We start from the raw sequence: 13,561 nt of genomic DNA, 5'->3' as shown, positions 1-13,561 counted from the left end.
ATTTTAAAAGACAACATAAATAGTAGATGCACCTTTAACAAAAGCTTAAAAGATAAAATTTAAAAAGGAAGAAAAATTAAACTCTCCCACCTATAATTAACAATTAGTTTGTTTAGGTTCATACACCAATAATCACATTTGTACAAATCATGTTATATATGTTATTTTGGAGGATTTTTGCTTTCTTTTTCTTTCTTTCTTTCTTCTTCTTCTTTTTTTTGGGGGGTGCTGTGCCATGTGGATCTTAGTTCCCCGACCAGGGATTGAACCTGGGCCCCAGCAGTGAGAGCGCAGAGTACTAACCACTGGACTGCCAGGGAATTCCCTGCTTTCTTAATATACCTTGAAAAACTGTCTATGTCTGTCAATGTCATTCTTTTGTAACTGTCATAGTCAGAAAAAGAAGAGGGGTGGAATGAAAGAGGGATTGTGCATGCGCGCACGAGAGAGAGAGAGAGAGAGAGAGAGAGAGAAAGAGAGAGAGATTTAAGGAATTGGCTCATACAATTGTATAGACTGGTAAGTCCAAAATCTATGGCTGGCACGTTAGAGACCCCAGGAAGGGCTGAGCTGGTGTTGAGTCTGGAGGCAGTCTGCTGACAGAATTCCCTCTTCCTCAAGAACAGTCAGTCTTTTTCTTAAGGCCTTCAACTTATTAGATGAGGCCCATTCACATTATGGAGAGTAATCTGCTTTACTTAAAGTCTACTGATTTAAATGCTAACCTCCTTTAAAAAAATATCTTCACAGCAACATCCTGGACATATTTGAGCAAATATCTGGGCACGATTGCTTAGCCAAGCTGACACATAAAATTAACCATCACAAAAATATTACTTTCCATGGGTGTGTATATTTCATTTTATTTATGAACTATAGATTATCTAATCCCCTAAAGTTGGAGATTCAAGTTGCTCCCAATTTTTTTATCCGAATACATAGCACATCTTTGGCTATTTGAGTCATTTTTGTCTTCAAGATCGGTTCACAGAGTGTGGAAAGGAATGCATATTTCTTACTTTTAAAGACTTAACTTCTTATTTCCAAATTGCCCTTGTAGATGGCTTTACCCCTGGAACCATAACTTGAAGACTTTGGAGTAGGGAAAATGCCAGACTGACCTTGATCTTCTCCTTTCTTCCCAAGCTTGCAGGTCACTGGGAACGGGCATGTTGCTGAGCTCCTGGGCCACCTCCTCAATTGAAGAAGTGGCAGAAGCTGGTCCTGAGGCACTTCGCTGGCTGCAGCTGTACATCTACAAGGACCGTGAGGTTACCAAGCAGCTGGTGCGACGGGCTGAGTGGATGGGCTACAAGGCCATATTTGTGACGGTGGACACACCTTACTTGGGCAACCGCTTCGATGATGTGCGTAACAGGTTCAAACTGCCACCCCAACTCAGGTAACCATGGGTCTCTGATCACTGGGTCCCTGAGCTGGTTTTCTAATTCTCTTTGCTCTTGTCATGATCCAACTCCAAAGACTTTCTCCAGTTTCTACGTGGGTGCCCTGGGGAATTAGATCTTCACAAAATGTTGGTCCCAAAGTATGGTTGACTGGGATTTGTCTAGGGCTGACAAGGTCTGGGCTCTAGAGATGGTGCCATTGTCCAATATCCACATAATCCTCAGCAAATCACACCCCTTATATGGGTGTCACGTACTTGAGCTATAAAAACAGAGATAGGAATTGCTGTATACTTGTAAAAGTCAAAAAAAAATTATGTCTCAGAGTGCATTAAGGGCTTTGAGTAAGATGAATTTCCATATAGACAGAAGATATTTAATTTAAACTAAACAACAGCTTGTTATTGTGATCCTAATACCCTATTTCTTTGTCTGCTGAAATAAAAAAGCACCCTTTTAATTTTATTTTTATTGTATTTGGAACAACTCTGGCAAGGAAGATTGAAGAAAGCTAAAAGAATGGAGACAAAAGAAGCCACACATTTGCTCCTTCATCTACTACTTCTTCTTTCAGCAATATTCCTCTTTTGTTGTGGTTCACCTATGGATCAAGATTCATTAACTTATTCACTGGTTCATTCGTTCTTTGATCCATTTACTCATTCATTCATCTTAGCAAAAACAGTGTATCTAGTAATCTAAAACTAAACTGTGAGCCCATCCATCAGCAGGGAATTGTTGTCCTTTTCCCTGTAAAAGATTAGAATCATCTTGAGTTAAAACTAGAAACTCAATGGAGTTTACTGAGAAAGACCCCCAACCTCCTTAAGCTACAGATCTCCCTTCCCCTTCGTTTTTACCTTCCCTCAGTTCCCACTAAAATCTGCCCTTATGTTTTTCATAGGGCTAAAACTCTTTGACCTCAAATCAAAGGTGACTCTCAAATCTTAGTTTTAATGGAGGACATTTTGATGATGGGATTTCAAAGCATCCAACAGAGTACAGGAAATGAGGGATGCCTTCTTTGGAATCCTAGACCTCACTTCACACGGACTGTTGCTTATTTTGTCTACATATAAAGTTAATCCTTTTAAAAGATCCAAAATCTAAAAGATTCAAAATCAAATCAGCATTCCACATAAGGACAATAAGATTGTTGGAAGCCAGGAATTCCATATGTATTAGAGAATGGGATGTCTCTCATGCATCACATAAGTCCATAGTCTTATGTGTCACATAACTGTCATATAGCTCTGCTGTATGTAAACTTATTTAAGTATAAGCTACTGTGCATAAAATCTTGCTGTTAAACCATAAGTAAATGAGCTGTGTGATGTTATCTCCGTGACACTTCCAGGTAGGTTTAAGATATTATTTCTGTATGGGATACTGTCAATGGCCCAATGACAAAGTGCTCCCCCTGACAGCTGTCAATCACCCCGCTCCATGCATCCCAGACACTGAGTTGCGCAAACATCCTGTCTTTCTAAGAGAACAAAAACAAAAACAAACGTCCCTGACATATTCCTACTTCTTGCCAAACTCGTCAGAAAGTAGATGGTTTCAAATTTCCTTAATATGAAACCTGTATTCACATTATTTCTCTATTTTGGTTGCTTTCATTTTTAGATTTTCTAAAATAATTAGTCTCCCAGTATTTAGGCTTCTGACAGGAAGTGTCCCTCATTGTTTTGCTTTGGCCGTTTAAAAAGGAATTTACTATTCCTTTTCCTCCTCCTCTTACCACTTCTACTAGCAACAACAACAATAATAAATAATACAGTAGGTTTTCTTTAAGCTTAGGAAACAGTTTCTTGCTCAGGATAACAAGTGTTTCAGAGCGGTATCTACTTAGATGGGGGATGACATGTGTTAATTCTGGCCGGTATCTCTTGCTCCTGGGTGCCAGGGCCATTTAGCCAGGAATGGGAAGGCTGCTTTGCTTTTTCCCCCTTTTTGCTCCCAGGCTCCTGCCCAGATGACGTGAGGGACTGGGAGACAAAGGCCCTTTTCAGCTGTCGATGTGCACAGGAGTGGCCACGGCTCCCCAGCTTGTCACATCTCCCGTCTGAAGATGATCAAATAATGAGCCACACATCCAGGCTACGGGGAACACAGGAAACACCCCTTGCTGGTGCCCTGGCCCCCAGTGCATACACTGGCCCTGTTTGTCCCTGTGGGCTTCAGGGGGGCAGCACCCTGGGGCCCACATTCAGCAGTGAAGGCAGAGCACATGATGGGAGGCCCAGGCTTCCGCTGGAGGCCACATGCTACCAAAAAGCTCATCTGTTACAGCCTGATATGAAATCAGGTTTCTTTCCTCAACTGACCTGACTCACAGAAGGTGAAGCCGGGCTGTTCAGAATGAGGTTTGGCAGGCAAGGGAGGCAGGAAATCCAGAGGAGAATGAGTCTGTAAAGCGGCGGCTCCTTCCAACCCTCACGGCTTCCTCTGCCTGGAGGGGAGGGGGCGGGACCTGACTCCTGGCGTCTGGGACCAGCCAGAGTTCAGGAGTTTGGTAATCTCTGCTTGGTCCATATGCAAAACACACATATGTGTGCAGTATAAGTGGCCCAGAGGTCCCCGAAACTCAGGGGGAGTAAAGCGAATTCTCATCTGCTCTCGGCAGAGGAGAGGATTGAAGCCAATTCACCAGACTGGTTCCTGAGGCTCTGAGGCAGGGACCTTCTTCCATCTCCATGCCCCACAGAGGTGGCTCATTTATCCCGGGTTAAGATTTGGCTCTTCAGTGCAGCACCAAGGCAGTTAAAAGAAAAGAAATTTCCAATCATCGACTAAGATCAAGGTAAATCATAACACCTACACTTTTGATGATTTGCCCAGGGACATGCTCCCTTATGCCCTGAAATGATGTATTCATCACAACAGCCAGAGCACAGCCCACAAAAATAGATCAGACTTCACTGTCTTCCCCGATCTCTCTGGATAAAAGTGGCCAGTGAGTGTCCCCCTTGCTTCTCTGATCTCATTGCCCAGCTCCCTCAACTTCATTTACTCTTCCTAGAACCTCTGGCTTTCCTACTGTTCTTTCAACATGCCAAACACACCTGCCCCTTAGAGCCTCAGAATTGACTCTTCCCTCTGCCTGTAAAGTTCTTTCCCCAAATCAATGCATAACTAACTTCACTTCCTTTACATTTTGACATCAGAGGTGACTCTACATGTCTTTATGTTGGGAAACAAAAATAAAAAATAAACAGTAGAGATCAGAATAGAGACACAAGGGAGGGAGAAAAGGATTTGAAGGAGGACTTTGTACATGACCCAACAGCCTCTGAATTATTTGGTTAGGAAAATGTTCACAGTATAATTCACATAATATTAAGCAGAATAATGACCTCCCAAAGATGTCCATGTTTTGATCCCTAGAACCTGTGAATATGTTATTAATACTTTACATGGCAAAATGGACTTTGCAGATGTGATTAAGTTAAGGACCTCAAGATGGGATAATTATTCTGGATTATCACAGTAATGGAAAGCATTCTTATAAGAGCAAAGCAGGAGGGTCAGAGTCAGAGAAGGAGATGCAATGAGAGAAGCAGAGATATGAGTGATAGCATCAGGAATCAGGGACTGTAGGTGGTTTCTAGAAGCTAGACAAGGAAAGGAAATGGATTCTCCCCTACAGCTTCTGGAAGGAAAACAGCCCTAACGACACCTTGACTTTAGTCCAATGAGATACATTTTGGACTTCTGACCTCCAGAACTGTAATATGATAAATTTGTGTCACTTTAAAGCCTCTAGGTGTGTGTGTGTTATAGCAGCAACAGGACACAACTACAAAAGCACAGATCTGCCTATTTCCTCTATATCTTCTCATTGAGACCATGTTTACCATATTTAAACTTTCAAGTTAAGCATCTACCAGATCACATTCCTCTTCTTCTGCTCTTTTTTTCCCCTTTATTTTGTATAGCACTTATATTCTAACATGCTCCATAAATTACTTATTATGTTCCTTGTTTAGTTTCTGTCTCCCTTGCTTCGAATATCAACCCTAGGTGGCCAGGCATTTTTGACCATTTTACTAAAACACTGGCACATAGTAGGTGCTAAATAAGTAAGGTTGAATCAGTCAATAAAAATGTGCTAAATCATAAGAGATTTACCCAATAAAACAAGAAGTTGAACGAGGGTTTGGGCTCATACTTAAAATCCTTGCCCTGAACCTTTCTTCCAACTGCCCAGCCACATTGAAGAAGAAATTAGCAGGGCTATGCAATCAATAGAGATGTTCTCCTAACCACAGAATTAAACGCTAGTGTTCCATGCACCCATTTCTATAATGTATTATGAATGTCTCTCTCTCATATTGTGTTGATACTGTGTGTTATACTGTTTGTTATTTTATAGTTTGTTTCCCACAGTGGAGACATATGGCTTTATCTTTATATCTTTAATGTCACATTATCAATACTTACAATGCAAAATATTGTATATTTCTCAGTAATAGTCATCTTTATCAATGTTACAACTGGTTATTTAATAAAGTTAACTTTCTTTAGTAGTTGTTACCTTTTTATAATACTAACTTACTAAAAACTAAGATTATTTTTATATTAGATTAAAAAGCATATTTGGGGGCCATTCAAGGCACAATGAGTCTCTTACAAAGAAGAAATCCTATCCCTTGCCTTTGAGTCATTAAACAGATTGGGATTTGGAGAATTAAGTCCCAAGTAATCATGTTATTATTTTGATGTTGCCCTTTTCCTTCCTTATGAAATGGAGTACTTTGGTTATCAGAAGCCGCTTTAAGTGTTTTTCTGTGTATATGTCATAATTCTAATAAAAATAGCATTCATGGAGGTTTCCTTCAGAGCCATGGGTAAAACACTCCATCGTGGGTCTCTGTCAAGATATCTGAAAACTTTTTCTTGGCTTCTGGCTTTGAACAACGTTTTAGAGTAACAACAAGGCTTCATTGTGCCCTGAAATTTCTGTAAGGCAACATTCATTCAAGTGTTGATCTGCATTTCACCATCCAAGAATAACAACAGTTATTTATATAATTTTATCCATGTTTCTGTTTTTTCCTATCCATTTCCCCCTTTCACCCCACCCCTGCTGAAACACTGTAGCCTGTTTGGGATGGGGGTGGGGTGCTATGCAGAGAATATACACATACAGATATTATTCTTTTTCTTCCCCCCTGGTTTTGCTATAGGATAGACAGACTGGACCTTTTTCTTATTAACAATATTATTTAGAAGTTTGGCATTTAATATCACTTAATATCATTTCTAAGTAATGGAATAGCTCTCCATAGTAAGGGTATGTTTATTGATCAGAAGGTTAGCTTAATTAAAGTTAGGATGACCACAGAAGACCAAAGTCTTTGATAAAATGTACAACCCTAAGTGGGTTGATTAAAAAAAAAAAAAAACCCAAGTATTTCAGCTAAAATCCAGACCAAAACTCAGCAAATAGATGGATACCAGTATGACTCCCATGGAGTTGGAATTTTCTGCGATATTTAATGGCCACCTGAGTCAATGAAATTATTAGACTAACTATTCAATCCTTATTGAGAAAACTTTGCCAGTGGTTGAAAAGAGTTACTTGGGATATGAATGTTCATGTCCTTATGTTAATAGATGCCACCCAAGCTACACAACCAGCTATTTTAGCTGAAAGCACACTAAAAGCATTAAACCTAATTTTGTATTGAAGTCTTATGATTCACTCTTTTTTTTTTTTTTTTGGCTGCACAGCGCAGCATGCGGGATCTTAATTTCCCAACCAGGGATTGAACCCATGCCCCCTGCAGTGGAAGCATGGAGTCTTAACCGCGGGCCCGCCAGGGAAGTCCTGAAGTCTTATGATTATCTTAAAAAATTTAAAAATAGTGTGCCTATGTGCTTCTAAGTTTATATAAAAATTGCTATAGCCTTGGCTCCAAGATCCTTTCTGTGTTCAGTGGCAAAGCCAGTGGAAGGGAATAAAAACCTATGACTAAGCGAGAGATACAGTTGTACTTTTATGCAAAGAAGACATTTGCTAGCATGGTAATTTATAATGTGCAGAACAACAAGTTGAGTCCAGATCATTGTCATCATTCAAAATCAGCCTTTTAGAGAAATGAAGTAGGTAATTGGATTTGTGTCTGTAGGGCAGGTAAGTCACATGGATGGTGCCATTGTGTATCCAGATGGCCATCAATCCAGTTAGTGGTCAGAGGTGCAGGCAGGAAAGACTTTATCCCTAGCTTGGAGAACTGCCAAAATCTAGTCAAGATATCAGGATATTAGACTAAGAGAAAAGACTTCAGGTATAGAGTAAGCCAGTAGCAGAGTCTTACAGGTGAATTAGAAAAATACTGTTCTAAGCTGGGTTAACAAAATTAGACATAGGAGAAGGCAGCAACTCAATGGGGTGTGTCTCAGTTTGGGTTCCTTTAGGAGCAGAGTGAGAGGCACTGTTTTAAGTACAAGTAGTTCTTTTGGAAGATGAAAGGAGTAGGGAAGAGGTGCAAGGGAGGGGAGGTAGTGAACAATGGGCATGTTTTCAAGACAGCTACAGCTATGGGCAACTAAAATTTAAACCTGCTGGGAAACTCTGGGAGATCTTGTAGAATACTTCTCAGAGTTAGTCTGCCTATGTGTGAAGAAGCTGGGGTATTTATATACCAACACCCTTGACAAGTTGAGTCCTCTGCGTAGATGGTGACTCAGGCTCCAAGAGCAAGAAAAAGTCATATGTATTAGTCAGGTTCTCCAGAGAAACAGAACCAATAGGATATCCATATCTATATATTAGTATCTATATCTATAGAAAGATTTAGTATGAGGGATTGGCTCACACAATTATGGAGGCTAAGAAATCCCACAATCTACTATCTACACGCTGGAGGCCCAGGAAAGCCAGAGTAGTTCAAGTCCAAATCTGAAGCCTTAGAACTAGGGGAGCCAATGGTATAAGTCCCAGTCTGAGTGTGAAGACCCAAGAACTGGGGGCCCATAGTGTAAGTCCTGGTCAAGCCAGAAGGTTTGACAACCAATAGCTCCAATGTGCAAGAGCAGGAGATGATGGACGTCCCAGCTCAAACTGAGAGAATGAATTTGTCCTCCCTCCACCTTTTTGTTCTATTTGGGGCCTCAACAGATTGTAAGATGCCCACCCACATCTTTCCTCAGTCTACTGATTTAAATGCTAATCTCACAGACACACCCAGAAATAATGTTCCACCCAGTTACCTAGGCATCCCTTAACCCAGTCAAGCTGACAAAACTAACCATCACATCACAGGCAAAGTAAGGAAGGTCTTGATAATTGGAAAACTCATGTCTTGGTCAGGATTTTCTGGAAGATTGGGGAGTCTGAGTCAGCAGGCAGAGAGCCTCAGAGAAAGCACCTAAATGGCAGAGGGAAAAGCAAGAGCTGACAACTCATTTGCTGGGAAACACTTCCCAATTCTCCCTATGCCCACCACCACCACCACCACCACGCTAATAGTAGGACAGGGAAAAGAGTCTACAGTGACAACAGACAGAAGTTGTTAACACATGTTACTGCAGTTCCAGTCTCCTCTAGAATTTTCCACAAGGACTTTGAAAGATTTCTGAAGTCAAATGCAATTGCCAGAAAGCAATTGAGATCTGAGTGAAGAAAATGTAATTAGGAGTCAAGAGACCCAGTTTGGAACTGAAATGCTGCCTTAGCTAGTTTTATACTTGGGGGCATCTCATTCTGCAGCTCTGGTTTTATTTTCTACATAAAATAGGAATTATAGAGTATCAATTTTATTTTCCAAAAGCATTTAAAATTGTGGCTATATGAATGCCCTTTGTAAATTGTGATGCACCAAGCAAGTGTTCATCTTTATGCTTAGTATGCATTGCTGGCTGAAAATAGCATCAAATTTATTGTTTATATTCATAAAGTGGCTTAAAAATGTAGAGATATTTAAACTTGGCCAAACATTTCTCCTTTAAACTGATTTATTTATGTAAAAAACCTAAGATGTAAAATAAACTGTAAGTGACCAATTAAGTCCACTCGATTGTCACATTTAGCCTGGAATCATCCACCAAAACATGGAAAATGTAAATGTAATCAATCTGTAGATGGTTGAAGAGTGAACAGCCCATTGATTTGAAAAGGGAACCCTGTTTTTTTTTTTCATTGAATGAGTCATTGTAAAGATATCTTTAACTTTGGGAAATATCTCATTTTGTGCAATTCTTTATTTCAGAATGAAAAATTTTGAAACCAATGATTTAGCATTTTCTCCCAAGGAAAATTTTGGGGACAACAGTGGACTTGCTGCATATGTGGCTAAAGCAATAGACCCATCTATCAGCTGGGAGGATATTAAATGGCTGAGAAGACTGACATCCCTGCCCATTGTTGCAAAAGGCATTTTGAGAGGTTTGTTTATTTCTCTACTTGAGTTCACCATGATTTTATGATTCTTTATGGATATGATCATAATACTTTTTCAGGGAAAATAATCAGGAAAAATGAGTATGGAAATAGAGACATCTTATCTCTCAATTCTCCATTTTGGTGTTAGTGAGTAAATATTTCCTCCTTCTTAGGTAGTATTATGAAGGAGAACAGGATTCTCATGAATTAAGAAGTTACCTTTTCTAAAGAATTGGGATGTCATTGCCTTATTTCGGAACTGTCATCAAATCACAGAGCTTGGCAAAATCTAGCTAGAAGGTCTTGAGTTCATTGCTTTGGTTGAAAGCTGCCAACAGCTGCTCTCAGACAACAAGAAGCCCCAAGGATGATATTATGACAGCCAGACCTTTTTAAAGAACCTTTTCTATTTTTCTCCTGTTCCCTCCCAGTACCAATGACTAGAACTGACTTTCTGAGTGTGGTGAATCCCACATCACCTCCCTTTAAAGAAAGGCTGACAAGAACATTAAAATCCTCAAATATCAAGCCGTAGGTATTAAGGAACTTGACCACTTCCCCAGTATCCACATGTATGCAAATCCCACAGAGAGGTACCAATGACTATAATAATTTGGAGTGTAAATGTGTTCACCCACAAAAATGTTTTCTTGCCTTTGAAAACATTTCTTAAGTACTGTTATATGAATAACTGCCCCAAACATATTATTTTAAATGGAAATGTTTAAGTAAGTGTCTCTGGGATGAGAGATTCTATTAACTTATCTCAGGGTTAACAACGACATAGAATCAAAACTTTTTCATAGGCTTTACTTGAATATGTATGAATCCCATAGCCCCTATTTATAAAACTCTAGGCATGTCCTCGACTTTATTTAATATTCTGTACACAAAAATAAGCTAATACAAGTAAAAGAATGGACCTAATGAAGCTTTTAAGTAGTGGAGATATGTTTAAATCCAGATCTGTCTTAATCTGTGATTTTAAAACAAAATTGTCACATTATTTCCTGTTGACCATTGTCTTAGTTCAAAATTTCTGTGGATTATACTTCACTGAGCATACCCTGATATTACAGACACCTTTAAACAACAGTTTCACTGACCCTGCTTGCATCCATATTGTAGTCCATGATTGTTAGTGCTACTTCCTGTAGCTATATACAACTGTAGATACTAAAGTATTAACCTGAAGATCTGCCCCATTCTTCATTCATCCATTCAATTATTCACTCACTCATTCATTTCATAAACATTTATCATGCTTACTGTGTGCTAAAATAAAATAATTTGAGGTCCTTGGCCTAAAGGACACCCCATTCTTGTGAGAGACAGACATAAAAGCAAGAATTTGGGTGCAATAAGATGTTAACAGGTGCTGAGATTGAAATCTATGCAGCATAAGGGTGAGGGTGAAAATAGGGTTTAGACAATTATAAAAGTAAGTTAGGGAAGGTTTCATTATAAAATGAAAGCTGATCCTTGAGTTTTGCCATGATATCAGGTCAAAAGACTCTTTTTCAGACTTCAATCATGACAAAACACAGCAGTCACAAGTTAACAATGTTTAAACATATAAGCCATATTAGAGAATGTAGACTTTAAGATTGTTGAGGACCACTAAGAATACTGATCAGGGAAGCCACCTCATCAGATTAGCATCTTAGAAAAATCATGCTTTATGTAATGGACCTTCTCAATGGAGGCGGCAGAACTGTGCTCAAGGAGGCTGTTTAGGAAACTGCTGTTGCCCAGACAAGAGATGATTGTGGCTGACCTACAGTAATGGCAGTGAGGAATCTGAGAGAGTGTAGTTATTTTACAAAATTAGTTCTGTTTCAAGTATTTAATTCACTCTCATCACAGAAGCTGGCTTAAAAACACCAAGGTCATTTAATTTTTTTAACCAACTTTTCAATTTTGGATTCCCAGTATATGTAATTTTCTACAACTTTGTCCTCTAGGATATGACATAAACCTATTGAATTAGACTTTACTATCATGTGTTATGTTAAAAAAATACTTTGGGGCTTCCCTGGTGACGCAGTGGTTGGGAGTCCGCCTGCCGATGCAGGGGACACGGGTTCGTGCCCCAGTCCGGGAAGATCCCACGTGCCGCAGAGCGGCTGGGCCTGTGAGCCATGGCCGCTGAGCCTGTGCATCTGGAGCCTGTGCTCCGCAATGGGAGAGGCCACAACAGTGAGAGGCCCGCGTACCGCAAAATATATATATATATATATATATATATATATATAAATAAAAAATAAATACTTTGGCTTCTAGAACTTCATTCTGTGGTCATTTTTACCAAGGACCACCACCACCACCATCACCTCTCTTTTTTCTTCTTATCCATATGTATTATTTACTTGCTTGTCATATTTTCATTATGTTTTGCACCCAGTACACAGTCCAAATGTTTGTTAAGTAAAATCCTCAGTGAAAACTACATGAATGTCTGTAATTAGAGAGAGCACAAAAGCAAGAGAAGGAGAGATAGGGCATTTGGCATTTGAAAGGAAATAACTTATCTATACATGTACAGTTTACATTGTCTAGTTTCTCTGTAACTATTCATTTCATTTATTTAACAAACAAGGATCATCACTATGACAACAGCTACATCAGGTGGTACACATGCTCAATCTGGGTGGAGGGGAGACAGGTGTGGCAAGGCCAGTTGTGGGAAATCCAGGTGTCAATATTTCACAGATCTTCATCCAGAAGTCACATGGACTGACTGAGAGTCATCTATCCTCTTTCATTTCCATTTTCCCAGAAAGACACAGATTATGTTTGTAGGAACATGAAATCATGGGCAACTGAGAAGATCTCAGTGAAACATCCCCCCTTACCACCATTTTAAGAATTGCATTCTAATGAATGCAAATTGGACTGCAAGATGTGATCTCTTGCTGTGGTTAAACTCTGCCTTTGGAAAACTAACACAGACTCCAAACATGTACTTGGAGCAGGATTAGGTCTTTGCCAGAACTCACGCTAAAAAATGGCATTTGAGCAGACGTATGCTTTTTAGAGTTGTGTTTTTTTTTAATTAAAAAAATTTTAAACTAGGCTGTCTCACTTCTGTAGTGGCTTTTGGTCTCTCAGAAACTTCTCTAACTCATTATTTTCCTATCTACAGTTTTTAAAGACATTTTCAAAGAATATTCAGTGTTCCTGGATTGTGTTCAAAGCTGCTGCCATGGAGCTAGGATTTAGTTACTAAACTTCTGTTGAGATAGCACAGAGTCCTGGGTTAGAAACTCCAAGGGCTTGAGGGTAAATCTTGAGTACTTACATTTCACTTTGGTATTTTAGATTAAGTATGGAAATAATGTGTTAATAAGATAGCAAATAGTGCTGTTCACTATTGACTATTGTGTTTGTCGATCAATTAGTGTATTAACTGGCAAATCAACAAATGTGGAATGGCATACCAGTAAACTCTAGGGATTAATGAAAATATCAAAGATTCATCAACATTTTGCTAAAACCATTTTGACTCTCTCATTAAGGAAACATTTTTTCTCTCTGGGTTAAAATAAAATGTAAAACTATGGACAAGATTTCATAAGCAAGTAGTGAAAGGGGCTCGTATCTGGTCCTAAATGATTACTTTCTTTTTTCTCTAGATACTCATGATCCTATCTTCTGAGCAAATCACTCTGTCATTTCTCCCTACATTCCCAGCACTGCCTGGAAGGACACAGAAAACCACTTGAAATGATAGAAAACAACAAACTATGACTTAAGTAGCACT

At 39.3% G+C, this 13,561-nt stretch overlaps 1 protein-coding gene across 4 annotated transcripts in view; it reads left to right on the top strand.

Annotated features, from left to right (window-relative positions):
- Positions 1–13,561, top strand: part of HAO1 (hydroxyacid oxidase 1) — a 65,144-nt gene that overhangs the window by 24,540 nt on the left and 27,043 nt on the right. For all 4 annotated transcript variants that reach the window (XR_003793309.1, XR_003793308.1, XM_029221802.1 and 1 more), the window contains exons 3-4: positions 1,147–1,402; positions 9,626–9,801. Coding sequence is in view for 2 of the 4 variants with exons in the window: in XM_029221802.1 (XP_029077635.1) it covers positions 1,147–1,402; positions 9,626–9,801 (432 nt within the window). In the remaining 2 variants the exon portion in view is untranslated. The remainder of the gene's footprint in view (positions 1–1,146; positions 1,403–9,625; positions 9,802–13,561) is intronic.

The sequence above is a fragment of the Monodon monoceros genome, unplaced genomic scaffold, assembly GCF_005190385.1.
Source record: "Monodon monoceros isolate NGI ecotype Baffin Bay Population unplaced genomic scaffold, NGI_Narwhal_1 Super_Scaffold_13, whole genome shotgun sequence".
NCBI classification, from domain to species: Eukaryota; Metazoa; Chordata; class Mammalia; order Artiodactyla; family Monodontidae; genus Monodon; species Monodon monoceros.
This window is presented reverse-complemented; position numbering and strand designations above follow the sequence as displayed.